Source organism: Candida pseudojiufengensis, assembly GCF_024610245.1.
Source record: "Candida pseudojiufengensis strain CBS 10847 chromosome Unknown scaffold2, whole genome shotgun sequence".
Lineage (NCBI taxonomy): Eukaryota > Fungi > Ascomycota > Pichiomycetes > Serinales > Debaryomycetaceae > Lodderomyces > Lodderomyces pseudojiufengensis.
In genome coordinates this window covers 136887-150602 of record NW_026261524.1, presented here as the reverse complement: position 1 = coordinate 150602, position 13716 = coordinate 136887, and the positions used below count along the sequence as shown (strand labels likewise).

Below are 13716 nucleotides of genomic sequence, written 5' to 3'. Positions count from 1 at the left end.
ATGATTTGATCTAAATGAAAATTTATAAATAAGTTGGTAGCAATATTTACTCTCGATATTTTTTTTCAAGAGCTCCAAAGTTGTTTCCAATTTTGAAAGGCAAAATTACAACCACCAGCATAGAATCAGGCTCAATTACCAACTATATATAATGTCTGAACAAACATTACTTACAGAAGCAAGAGATGCGGTAACGAATAAACAATATGATGTTGCTGAACAAAAATACATTCAAATACTAGAAGAATCAAAACAAGATACTGATTCATCAAATACAACCAAAAAATTACAACTTCAAGAATCTGCAATTTTAGAATTGGGTAAAATATACAAGATTACAGACCAACCACAAAAATTGTCAGATTTAATTAAAAGTTCAAGACAATTATTGGGTAATTTTGCCAAATCTAAAACTGCAAAAATTGTGAAAACATTAATTGAATATTTTGATAATTTAACAAATGCATTAGATATTCAAATAGAGGCTACTAGACAATCTATTGATTGGTCCATTGAATCCAAATTATCATTTTTAAGACAAAGTTTACAATTAAAATTGAGTTCTCTTTTATATCAAAAACATCAATATCATGAAGCAATTAAAATTATAAATGAATTACTAAGAGAATATAAAAAATTAGATGATAAATCATCTTTAGTCGAAGTTCAACTTTTAGAAAGTAAAATATATCATGCATTAAGAAATTTACCTAAATCCAAAGCAGCATTAACTAGTGCAAGAACATCAGCAAATTCTATATATTGTCCTACCACATTACAGGCAGAATTGGATTGTCAAAGTGGTATATTAAATATGGAGGATAAAGATTATAAAACAGCTTTTTCATACTTTTATGAAAGTTTTGAAGGATTCAATTCACAGCAACTGGAAGAAAATTCAAAGACATCAGTTAAAGTTTTGAAATATATGTTATTATCTAAAATTATGTTAAATTTAATAGATGATGTAAATAATATTTTGAGAAATAAAAATGTCATACAATATCAATCAAAGGATATAGATGCCATGAAAGCAATTGCTATAGCATATTCAAATAGATCATTAAAAGAATTTGAAAATAGTTTAATTCAATACGCAACAGAATTGAAATCAGATGAAATTATAAAAAATCATTTCAATTCGTTATATGATCAATTATTACAAGTAAATTTATTAAAAATTATAGAATCATACGAATGTGTTGAATTAGATCATATTGCAAAAGTTATAGGATTAAATGTAAAACAAGTTGAAGGAAAATTAAGTCAAATGATTTTAGATAAAATATTTTATGGAGTATTAGATCAAGGTAATGGATGGCTTATAATTTATGATGAACCTAAAAAGGATGCTGCTTATGATGCTTCATTGGATTTAATTAAAAATTTATCTGGAGTGGTGGATTTACTATACGAAAAAGCAAGTTCATTGAATTAAAATTATGACATGTATTAAATTATATTTTTTTTCTATAGACAATATAATGTATTTAATCCTCCTTCACTAGCTATTATACTTAATTCACCAATTCTTTTAAGAAATTCTTGTAATCTATCACTCGATTTAAAACAATGTAAAAAATCATTTTGTGAATCATCTGCTACTTTATTTATTAATTCAAATGCCATTTTTATATATTTCCAATCTTTTGATCTAGCATTTTGATAGATTGTAAGTAACTCCAAAATTATATATGGAATATAAAGTACTCTAAATTCTTTTAATATTGGATCTGAAAATTCAACTAACCAATCATTTAATATATCCGTCAATACTCTACTAGTTTTATTTAATGATAAATCTATATTTGATGAATTATATGGATTTTTATCAGCAGAAAATTGTCTCCATTGACTCATTAATTTTAAAGCTTCAATGAAATTTGAATAATTTAATAATTCATTTTTCATATCTTCTGTAACTGACTCCATATTTTCTTCATTACTTAAACTCTGAAAATTATAATCTGATATTAAATTTTTAAAATTTTTATCTTCAGCAAATTTTTTTAAACTTGATAGTTTTCCCATAACTAAGAAACGACGTATAACAATAATAGTAGCTTTTATTGCATTTTCATACATTTTATTTTCATAAAACCATTCCACAGAAGAATATAATTTAAAATCAATATCATCAACTTCTGAATTCTGTATATCATCTTCATCGTGAACTAAAACTGGTCCAGATTGTTCGTAATATGGAGCTGTTTCTTCAATGACTCTTTCCACTGTTCTTCTTAATGCATTTGTAAGTTTGAGATCTTGATCTCGATCTATCTCCACAAGATCGTCTGAATCACCAAGAGTCTGTGTAATTCTTTTAGCGATTTGTAATTGTTTTGACCTTTCTTGTTTATCTGTAATCGAAGAAAGAATAATTGAATATATTTCTCTTGCGTCTTCCTCATCTGGTATGAATGATAAATAGATTGGTATTAAGTCATTTTGACCTTTTTCAGATAATTTTGAAACGTATAATGAAATGACGGCATTTAGTTGATCTGGTTTTTCAAGTGGTTTAATTAATGCTAAGAAAATAGCTAAATGAGTGACTATTCTTAAAATGTCATCCACAGTATTCTCTGTTAAGTCTGCAAAGATATTTTCAGATTTTTCAATCATGACAGAGCCAGCTATGACTCTAATAGGATGAAAACTTTCCTCACTAGCTCGGGTACCAGTCGCCGCCGATATTACATTTAATATTTCCTCTAAAGTCTTAACTTGTGGTTCTGGTACAACCAAATCTTTCAACCCTGATGATTTCAGAGTTTTCAAAATGCCATAACTTAATAACTGACTAATTAATACATTTAAGTATTCTTCGTAAGAATTAGACGCTAACTTCAAATTTTCACTCACATCACCACCACTCAAATAATTATATATCAATTTTTCATAATAGCCTATATTTGGGTTTTTTGATAAATTATAGACTAATTTGATCCATGTAGCTTTATTAAAATTAGAAACATCAGTTTCTTGGTCTCGTATGTCCATTTCGCCAGCTAGTATCAAAGCCATTGTGAAATTTCCAGTATCTTTTGAATAATCTATTGCACTTTTAATCTCACCTAATAACAATAATTGATATATTATTTTGAAATTTTTAGAGTCAATGTCAATATCACTTGGTTCAATCTCTTTATTATTTCTTAATGGTGCATCTGAATCTAAATGTTCGACCAAATTGACCTTTTCATCATCTCCAGTTAATGCATTATATTTCGATGTTTCAAGTGCAACTCTTGTATTAGCCCACTTATTTCGAAGTTTTATTGATTCATCATCATCATCATTTGGTATCGGATCAATAGTTGAATTATATTGTATCCAGTCCAATATCACCAACAAATCAGATCTTTGTTTCTCATATTCATTTGCAAAGTCTTCTCTCTCAAAAACTCTAGAATAGTAAAGGTTTTCAACTAATCTCCATAATTTTGTTTCTAAATCCCAGTTTATAAACTCTTCATTAACAAAAGAATTATCTTCATCATTTATGTTTTCAGTTTTAATATCTAGTGCTCTCTTTGCAGTAATCTCACTAAATTTCCGTACAAAATCTTGGGGCAATGCTTGTGATGTGGAATCATCTTCTATTCGGTCATCATTTATAGTTGTTGTGTTATTGTTATTATTATTATGGACTGTATTTAAAGATAATTGATACTCCTCCAATGCTTTCGCAAATTGAGTTTCAACACTAATTACATCGTCATATTGCACCACTGCTTCCTCCATGACATGAATTTCTGAGATTTGTGGTTGATCAAGGTCTTGGAGATTGAATAATACGTGAAACTGTACTTCTTCGTAATTTTTGTAAATTCTGCGCTGCCAGATTTGGTTGAGATATCCATCAAACAGGTTAAACTACAAAAGACGAAAGATATACTAGAATTCAGCTTCAAAATAAATTTAGAGATTTTATAATTAGATATTAGATTTTTGCTGTAATAATATTAGCTACCATTAAAGTTGTGTTCATAACTATTCATAATCATAATCATAAGTCGTTAATTCATCATCAAAATTTCCCCATAAGGATTAAATACTAGTTTCCATAGCCTTGGAAAGATAATCTCTATGCTCATCGAGATATTCTTTGTCTTTCAAATAAGTCTGCTTTTCTTTCTCTGTTTCACTGATTAATTGCCTGTAATAATTCGAGATATCGGCGTTATTCGTAATCTCCTCTTCAATTGGTGTATCAACTGACTTAGCGATGTTTATTTCATCAGTAGGCTTTTGTGGCTCCTTCAATTCATTCAATTCCTTTGTTTTAATATATAGATCATTAGCTAGAGCTCTTTTTTCCTCATTCGATGATTTGAGTTCAGCTTTAGTATTTTCAAGATCCTTCTGTATAACTTGGACTTCACGGTCTTTCTTTTTTAAGTCTTTCTTCACAAACTCCAATTCTTCCTTGATGCGTTGGAAATCACTTACTTTTGGTCTTAATTCTTCTTCTTCAAGTTTAAGTTTTAATTTATTTTGCTGATAATCATTCTCTCTTTTAATACGTTGAAGTTTCAATTCGTATTCACTGTATATTCGCTCTTCCTTTTCTTGAAAGTCTTCAATCATTTCGGCCTTCTTGTCATTATTTTGTTTGATCGTTTCCCTCAATTTTAGAATAGTCTGCTCTAAATTTTCAATTTTTTGTTTATATTCCCGTTTGTCTGAGTCCAGCTCTGTAATGTAACTAAATCCATCGGATGTACTAGAAATATTTGATTTGAGGGATGGGTTTTCAACAAATTTCACCTTGTTGGGCTTCAAGTTCATGTTTCTTCTCAATTTGTGGTTATCTTCATTATTTATGACTTCAGAATCTGAGACTGATATACTGCTTTTTGTTGCATACTTTATTGTATTCATATTTGATTGCTCTTGCCTGAATTTTTGTAGTTTAGCATACAATTTTGGGTTCTTGATTTTCAAATTCTTTGGATCATCATCCTCCACGTTAAAGGTAACTGAAGTCATAGCATCAGTGATAAGAATATATTGAGATACTACTTGATTTTAGTGTTTCACATTAATCAAATTGCAAAGAAATGCGCGTGTATTTTTTTTGTTTACATTTATCATCTTTGTTTTGAGATAAAATTATAATCAAGCATTTGAAGTAATTGCTATTATTTGTGAATGAACTCAAATTGTTCATCATGTCATCAAAAAGGTTAGTACGGAGACAATCACTAATATCAAAGGTACAATCATTTCCATTTGACACATATCTCTATTTGAATGAAATTCGGTTATCAATTGATTGGGATGAATATGCAATATCATTGGGCTTACCATTAGGAATAGCTACCTGTTCACTATCAATTTTGATTCAATCCATTCTTTCTTACAACAATTCAATCAACAAGAGATCCAAGAATTCATTATTTAATTCAAATTATTATCAATATGAAAATTTGAAAAATTCAATCAACTCCAGGCAGAAATATGATTACGAAATCAACACTTCAACCACCAATACCATTATGTGGGGTTTGAACGGATTACAAAGTTTGATAATTCTTATGTCACTCATCAATGTGGTTTTGATTTATACTGGGAAGAGAAATTACCAACTTTTATATTGTAAAAATAGACCACTGTATAAATCAGCAGTCCATCCAGCTAGTCAAGAATCAATATTTTACATGGCCCTTTATTTCATAGTTAATTTTTTTTCAAAAGATGATGAAGAAGCGGATGATGGAGATGAACATTTTCATAATGGTACAGAAGATATTGCTGAAGGGGAATCGTGGCAATTAAGAGTTTGGGAACCATCTAAATTTTCATTGTATCTTTACATTGCTTTAAACCCCATAAATAATTATATCATACATTACTTTACTTCAGAAATTTCATCATTAAACATTCTCATTTTAATAACTTTGGTGACAACCTTAAATTACAAGCTAATTGAAGGATTTTTAAACTTAATACAGGACAAGAAGATTTTGTTTCAAGAAACATTCAGTGAATTCAATAATAAAGTTGTAAAACCAAAAACAAACATTTTGAAAAAGGATGCAGCAATCGATGCAGCTATGGGACCTTTGTACTCGTCGGTTTTAGTCAATGATAAGCCTTACACATTCACCAAACTGAAAGTTTTCACCACTCATGATAATAAGGGCAAACCTACTACAGAATATATAGATTCTACAATTATGGAAAACCCTGAGGAAGATGAAGTAGAAAATTTATATTTTCCAAAAAGTCAACAACCCAGTCGTATTTCAAGTCGAATGCCAAGTCGAGCTCCAAGTCGTGCTGGTAGTATACATGAGTATTTACCAACTAATCGTCAATTTCCTCAATCAACGAATTATCATAATGAATTTAACAATAGCTATTACTCATCTACACCATATCAGAACCAAAATCCTATAGGTCGTATGCAAAGTCCGGCATCATCAAGATTTACAAGAACACCAACTTACTCGAATAATATCAGTTACAATAGGTCACCTAGCCCAACGCATAGATCCAATATAAATTCAAGATTAAGTCCACAAAGATTATCACCAAATAAACCTAATTTGGATTATCCAAGAAATGATGTTATAAATCTGTCTCATCATTCACCAATAACTCGCACACCCCAATTATATAGATCGCCATCACCTCAGAGAACTCCCATTTTCTATCGGAGTCCTTCTCCAAGACGCGAATCTGACTCAAATAGACCTCGACCTGGTTGGAAATAGAGAATTTACGTATATGAACACTTAAATCAAAATCAATTCTACATGACGTTATAAACTTCCGATGTTAATTATATGCATTACAAACTCTAAATGTCTACAAATCATGAAATCCAAAAACATATTTGGATATAGTTGATATCAAGTTTAAATTTGATTTTTTATTATTTCGATTTTTGTTATTTTCTTCTTTTTTTTCGTCTGCATTGACGAAAAAACTAGTTCCTTCTTTAATATCTAATCTATTGATGTATGTTGATTTATTTGAACCAGAATTTGACGTAGATGATGAAGGTGGAGTAATTATTGTCTCATCAAGCTTCGAATTATTCGATGTCGTTTTTTTGTCAAATTTTAATGGAGTTGATAAGTCCTTTATATTTTCATTCACAAATGTTCTATTTTTTTCTAATTTTTCAATCACACTCTTATGGAAAGGTACAACACCCAATAAATTTCCATTAAAAACAGACCCATTCTCTTGTAATGCATTTAATGTTGAATTGTGATTATCATAGGTAATTTTTATCCAATTTGGCCCTGTAAATATATCCACATTTGTTTGCTCTTTTTCGAGAGTACTCAAAAGATTTGCTGATTCAGTTGAATTTGATATATCGGTGAATTTTTCAAGTATAGTCCCAAATTGTTTAAAAAATTGTATTATTTGAATAGATGCATTTTCAGAATATCCAAACACTATTATAGCGTTAGAATCTAAATCTGTAATGAAAGCTTTTTTCTTCTCATCCCCCTTGTTATCTTTGTCCACTTTGTCTTCATTAGCTTCAAATCTTGTGAATAAATTGTTATAAGTTTTGGGGTCTTTGTTTATTGAATTTGATAATTTTCTTGCTGGTTTGCTTAATCCGAAGGAATCTTCGTTTAAGTCGTACATTGATCTTAAAGGAGGGGCATCAACTTGGTTTTCATTATTTTTAAGTAATGTGTCATCCTCTTGAAAACTTTCGTTCATAGTCTCATCAAAACGACTAAGGTCTCCACCTACCGAATCAAATAATGCACTTAAACTTCGATCAACAGTTCCATTTCCAATGGTATGCTTACGATTATTTCCAAACGAGACAATATTGAACTGGTCATTCGATACCAACATTGATGACAGTGATTGATTATTCGCATTTTTATTTGATTTTGATGAGCTTGGGGCATTAATTTGGAAATTTGATTTTTTGTGTGGTACTAAATGATTAGGTATAACTCTTTTCTTCTGGTTATGTTGAGATTGTAGCCATGCTGGCTGTACTTGTTGTGGTTGACGAGCTTGAAATAATTGTGGTTGGGTATTTGTTGTTGTTTGTTGTTGCTGCGATTGTTGTGGTATGAATTGATTGTTGTTATTATTGAAAAATTGAGTCAGAGGCTGACGATTAAATAAGGTTGACATGCCCAAAATATGCAGTTGTTTATTCTTCCTCTCGATCCAATGTGGGTGCTCTCAAGCTTTGATCTTTGTGATGTTCAAGTTTCAAGTGCATACTTCAAACATAATGATTTTGAAAATCTCAAAATCCAATCTTGGTGTATTGAAATTTGGTAGCGTATTTCATCTCGAGATGCATAATGAGCTTCAAACATATCTTAGCTGAAAGGATAAATGTATGAAACCAAGTATTTGCTCATATTTCAAAACGTGTGTTTTCGACAAGCATAATACAGGCTTAATTAATAGAAACAACTTGTCATTCTGATAAAATAGTATTTTCAAAATACTTCACTTTGTGAATCAAAAATTTAAATACAATCATCACAATCATCAATTAGCATTATAAAATCAAATTCGTCATTAGACTCAAACAATGCTTTTGTCACCTGCTGAAAAGGATTATTTATATAGCTCTTTGAGTCAATCACAAATCATAAGGCCAGATTCAAGATCTATACAACAACATAGACCATTAGAGGCAACTACATCGTTCTTACCAGGTTCAAATGGATCTGCGAGAATTAGATTACTGGATGGAAGTGAATGTATAATTAGTATAAAATCAAAAGTAATAACGTTTGATCCAAAGGCTATACCGAATTTCATTGATATAGATATTGATATAATAGGATATAGAGATGATTCCAATTATGTAACAAATTTAAAATTCCAATTATTGAATTTATTACAGCAAAATTTTCCTCATGATTTATTAAAACTAACATCAAGATATGCTTTCAAATTATTTATAGATTGTGTCATTATCAGTCACACTTCATATCCATTAGGTTTAATAAGTTTGGGGATATATTTGGCATTAAAAACTTTAAAATTACCGTTATTAATCAGTGACACTGACGATGCAGAGGTTGCAGAATTACCAACATTTTCAGACGATTGGGATAATGCAAGAAGTTTATCTGAAATCTTGGTTTCTCAAACTAAAGACACTAATACAATATTTCAACCACCAATTTTTATTATCATAGGAGTTGTCGGAAATAATTTGATACTAGATCCATCAGTAGAAGAAGAACAAGTTCTTGAAAATGGTTTAGTTGTAAGTTTTTACGAAGGGAGAGTCATAACTCCGATAACTAACACGAATTTTGCAATCAATTCAAGCAACTCTAACTATAAAGGCTTGAGCAAAAATATGTTGATCAATTCAATTGCCGTATGCAACAAATTTTGTCCTTCCATAATTAAAGCGCTTGATATGTTGATAGAGCAAGAAGATGATACAGAAAGCTCGGTGTTTTAAACAAAATGGGAAATATGTTGGTATCTAACTTTAAATTTAATAAATAATGAATAATGTTTATAAACTTAGCAGTGTTGTGACGAATAAGCATGTACCAAAACAGCTGTCGCAGTTTGAATATTCATCGATCTAACTATTCCAACTTGTTTGATTTCTACGCAGAAATCCAATTCAGCCAATAATTCTCCTGGTATACCTTCTCTTTCTTTACCTAATAACATCAATGATTTCTTGGGGAACTTTAATTCTTCATTCAATACTATTGACTTATCGGTTTGCTCCAATCCAATTAAAGTATACCCGTCTCTTTTCTTTTCTTGCAAATACTTACCTATCTCATCTGGTTTGACCTCAATCATTGGCATCCATTGATCAGCAGTAACAGCAACCAATTTAAATTGTGGATGTTCTTTTACTTTCTCATCATGAATAGTCAATAAACCAGCACCAAGAACATCACAGAGACGACAAATACCACCTAAGTTGGGCGGTTTGTCTACCAAAGAAGATACAACAATCAAATCACTTCTGTTGACCTCTTTACCAGAACTAATTATGTCTAGATCATTGTCAACTGTACTCAAAGCTCCACTTTTTGTTTGCAAGGGAACTTCAGCTACTAAGTCAGCTTGAGTCATAATGACTTTTTTCTCATTCAATTTTTCTTTAATCCAAATATCTGTTTCATCATTACCAATAGGATGTCTTAGTTGTTTGATTTGATCTTCTGATAAATAACGTTTAAACTGCTCTTCGTTGATAAAATCAATGTCACTCCTATCTGTCAACCTTAAAACTATCCCACCGTTCAATGATACTAGAGTGAGATCATCCAAAATATCCCACAAAAGTGCATCACCGGATCTAAAATGTTTAAAATTGTCTGAGTTGATTGCGCTGATATATATACTTTCAACAACATCTCGGATAGATGAATCTACTTGCAAGTTTTTCTTCTTCAATTCATCATGTATGGAAACTATTAATGACAATGAAAAATGCCTAATCATCTTTTTCAGTGAGGAGCAACCTAAAATTACCTGATTAATAAGTTGTGTAATGTAAGTTGACTCTAATTTTTCATCCAATTTCACAATTGTTAAATATAGTGTTCTGACGTAGGACGTAAAAACTGATGGCTTCAAGATTTCAGAACCACTCTTCAATTCATCAAATATATCCTCAATATGACGATTCTCTTTAAACATGTTATATGATATCATCCATTCGATGTACATTCTAACCAATGGACTTCTTTCTAGATCTAGACCTCCTTTTATCAAATCGAAGTCGATTTCGATTTTATCAATCAATGATGTTAGTATAGAATACAATTGTAACCTATTCCATTCTTCCATATGATCACTCCATTTCAAAGGTTTGAATAATCGATAAGGCTCTTGGTTTTCTATCATATAATTATATATTTTTTGAGCTAAATCAGGCAGTTGTATTGAGTTGAAAATTGCTGATAAATTAACTTTTGCACTAACTTCTTCAGGTCCATAAACTTCATTGTAGATGTCAGAACTTTTACTCAAAGCAACTTCCTTGTCAAATAAGTCCGACATTATTCCAATCAATAAGAAGTAAGAGCCTAAGGATGAACGAATTAATGATGCATTTATTAAAATTTCTGGTAACCAGTTTAATTGTTCAAATTTATTTTTATTGGCAAGTTGAGCATTTACCAAGCTTGAAATTAAGCGAGGTAACAAACTTCTTCTCGTAGTTGAATTTTCAATTATTGATTCACAAAATTTCTTGGTTTCATGCTGTGTTCCATCATAGAAAAGAATTGCAGGATTCATAATAGTATCGATTGTAAGTAGATGTAAATCTTGTTGATTTAAGAGTAGCCTATTTTCTAAAACATTGGACCACATTTCAGATAGTAGGGATACAATTTTTGGAATATTATCGGTTGCAAGCTTGCTGGAGTTCAAATAACTACTGATTAATTCAACCATTGAAAGATTTGTTTCATGACTTTGAGTATTTGGATTTAATATTTTGAGCTCTTCCGTGAAATTAGATGGGTTTTTATTAAAGTTAATTGTTAAAGATTTGTAATATTCAGCATCAAGTTTTCCTTGAACCTTATAGAAAAATCTGTCATGTTTGGAAATATCCTGAGTGCTTTGAATCAACTTGAGATTGAAACTTAAAATTGACTCCAGCTTTTCAAAGGTGAATGATGAATTTTCATATAATTTATTAAATAATTTAAATTTGACGCAAGTTTTATCCAACGTTTCAACATTTCTCGATTCTATATCTTTTTCGAGTGTTGTCCATAAATTTGAGATCACTTCATTGCTAGGTACTGCAAACTTGAATGTATTGTAATCAGCCTTTGAAAGAGCTTCAATGACTTTTGAATCATCGGAACTAACAAGCAATTTCAATCTGTCCTCGTTTGCTCTTAAAGTTGCTTTTCTGAAACCAAATTCCAATAATTTAGCCAATAGTAAGGAATCAGTCTCAGTGAGATAGACTGTTTGGGTCGTAATACCAAGAAGTAAAACCTTTTGGTCTATACTCAATTCTTGACTTAATGTTTCTTCAATAGGTTCATTTTCTGTTTCGTGTTCAAATAAAGGAATATTGTCATTAAGAATATTGATCCCATTAATTCTAACGAATTTATCAAGTAATGACAAAAGCATTACTAAATTAGTTTCAAAATTGAGCGTGAGTCTCAAATTTATAGTTTGATAATAAGTTTGTAATACACCTCCTTCACAAGTTGATTGAAAAATAGTTTCCAAAAATTTATCATGAATTCCGTATTGCAACACTTTTCGACCATTTAAACCTAAAAGTAAGCCATGTAACACTAAAATTCTTGCTGGCCCAAAACTTTGTCCTTTTGAAGCAATGAATTTCAAGATACAAGCTGAAATATCCTGAAGTTCTTTCTCCTCTTTCAAATTAAATACCATATATTGGATTGTGTTCTTCAACTTGTCAACATAGGGACACTCAACAATTCCGTTAACCGTTCTGACATCAAAGTTTGGAGCAAAAATGAGATTTGGCAATAGGGTGTATTCTAATACTGTTAAGGCATCTTTAATGAGGTACAAATTCTCACTAGGAATCGAAAGTAGCATTGTTAAAGTAAATTTTCTAACTGAATCATTAGCAGCTTGAAATCCCGTAGATAAAAGACACCAACCCCATGATGGTTGTATCAATGAAGTTGGGGAAATTAAATTTTTTATTTCTGTTACTCCAGCTTTTGCTTGATGTAATGATGTATCTATAGCTAAAACTTCATATAATGTAATATATCTTTCCCATTCTCTTATATAATTTTTCAGATTCTTTACATCCCATACTATGTAATCATTTTGTATATTCAGATTGATAGATTTGATTGACATTTGTAGTATAAACATACCATATTTCCTTAATTCATGTGACTTCTCTCCTAAAGCCAATTGGACTTTTTCCCAATAGATATTTTGATCTAACATCAACTGAAATTTCTGATTGTCTTCTAATCCTTCGCTCGAATTTATGAATCGTAACCATAAGACATATCCATGATATTGTTTCAAAGTGTTTTTTGAGTTTATTAAAAAGAATATAACATCCCAAAGTAAATCAAATGCATCAACATCATTCAGTAGTATGTTCATTCTCCATCTAGAAATATTTGATGCCTCGTTTGAAGTAGTTTCATCTATTGAGCCAAGCAAAATTAAAATCAGCTTGTCCAAAAGATTTTCCAGAAAATGTTCATTATGATTGACAATCATTTCAAGAAGCGAAAGTAAATTATTCAAATCTTCTTCTGAAACATCTTGAGCTTGATCTATAGTGTTTAAATGGAATAATTGAAGATAGTCGGTGTCAAAATGTCCTTTGTGAGTTTGAATGTAGAATTCGATTAAGGAACATATTTTCTCAACTATGATAGATCTCAATTTTGGCAACACGTTTGTCAATTTACTAATATCGTTGTTATATTCTTTTTCCAAAATATGATTTAAGCAATATGATTCTATTGAATTAAAAGTATTAGAATCAATTTCCAAGTCATTCAAAAATTCAACCAATACATCGACATTTCCATTACCTTCCTTTAATTGATGGGTAAGATTCTTGACTATTTCTATTCTTTGATCATGACTGATGTATTGTCCAATCAATGAAGTGGAATTCATCTAACTTTTTGAAATGTGGAGATCTGAAATTTCAAATCCATATAAAATTTTATTAGGACCTTTATTAAGATGCTCATCGCTACCATCACCCGTTTCAGAATCAAGCCC

General features: G+C 30.3%; 7 protein-coding genes across 7 annotated transcripts; 3 read left to right on the top strand and 4 right to left on the bottom strand. All coding sequences in view use genetic code 12, as the record gives it.

The window, feature by feature from the left end:
• Nucleotides 1–151: 151 nt before the first annotated feature.
• RPN6 (proteasome regulatory particle lid subunit) lies at nt 152–1438 on the top strand (the record flags this gene model as incomplete). Its single annotated transcript, XM_051761280.1, has 1 exon — nt 152–1438. One exon carries the CDS (start codon nt 152–154, stop codon nt 1436–1438), a length of 1287 nt encoding a protein of 428 aa, XP_051616003.1.
• Nucleotides 1439–1470: 32 nt separating this feature from the next.
• NUP84 (Nup84p) lies at nt 1471–3747 on the bottom strand (the record flags this gene model as incomplete). The annotated part of the gene is made up of 1 exon (XM_051761279.1): nt 1471–3747. The coding sequence occupies one exon, from the start codon at nt 3745–3747 to the stop codon at nt 1471–1473; it is 2277 nt and encodes a 758-aa protein (XP_051616002.1).
• A 306-nt stretch (nt 3748–4053) lies between these two features.
• KGF55_000959 (uncharacterized protein) lies at nt 4054–4995 on the bottom strand (the record flags this gene model as incomplete). Its single annotated transcript, XM_051761278.1, has 1 exon — nt 4054–4995. One exon carries the CDS (start codon nt 4993–4995, stop codon nt 4054–4056), a length of 942 nt encoding a protein of 313 aa, XP_051616001.1.
• Nucleotides 4996–5177: 182 nt separating this feature from the next.
• KGF55_000958 (uncharacterized protein) lies at nt 5178–6725 on the top strand (the record flags this gene model as incomplete). Its single annotated transcript, XM_051761277.1, has 1 exon — nt 5178–6725. One exon carries the CDS (start codon nt 5178–5180, stop codon nt 6723–6725), a length of 1548 nt encoding a protein of 515 aa, XP_051616000.1.
• A 94-nt stretch (nt 6726–6819) lies between these two features.
• Nucleotides 6820–8130, bottom strand: KGF55_000957 (FG-nucleoporin; the record flags this gene model as incomplete). Its single annotated transcript, XM_051761276.1, has 1 exon — nt 6820–8130. The coding sequence occupies one exon, from the start codon at nt 8128–8130 to the stop codon at nt 6820–6822; it is 1311 nt and encodes a 436-aa protein (XP_051615999.1).
• A 412-nt stretch (nt 8131–8542) lies between these two features.
• Nucleotides 8543–9433, top strand: RRP42 (exosome non-catalytic core subunit; the record flags this gene model as incomplete). Its single annotated transcript, XM_051761274.1, has 1 exon — nt 8543–9433. The coding sequence occupies one exon, from the start codon at nt 8543–8545 to the stop codon at nt 9431–9433; it is 891 nt and encodes a 296-aa protein (XP_051615998.1).
• Nucleotides 9434–9498: 65 nt separating this feature from the next.
• KGF55_000955 (tRNA (guanosine(18)-2'-O)-methyltransferase) lies at nt 9499–13608 on the bottom strand (the record flags this gene model as incomplete). The annotated part of the gene is made up of 1 exon (XM_051761273.1): nt 9499–13608. One exon carries the CDS (start codon nt 13606–13608, stop codon nt 9499–9501), a length of 4110 nt encoding a protein of 1369 aa, XP_051615997.1.
• Between the last annotated feature and the right edge of the window lie 108 nt (nt 13609–13716).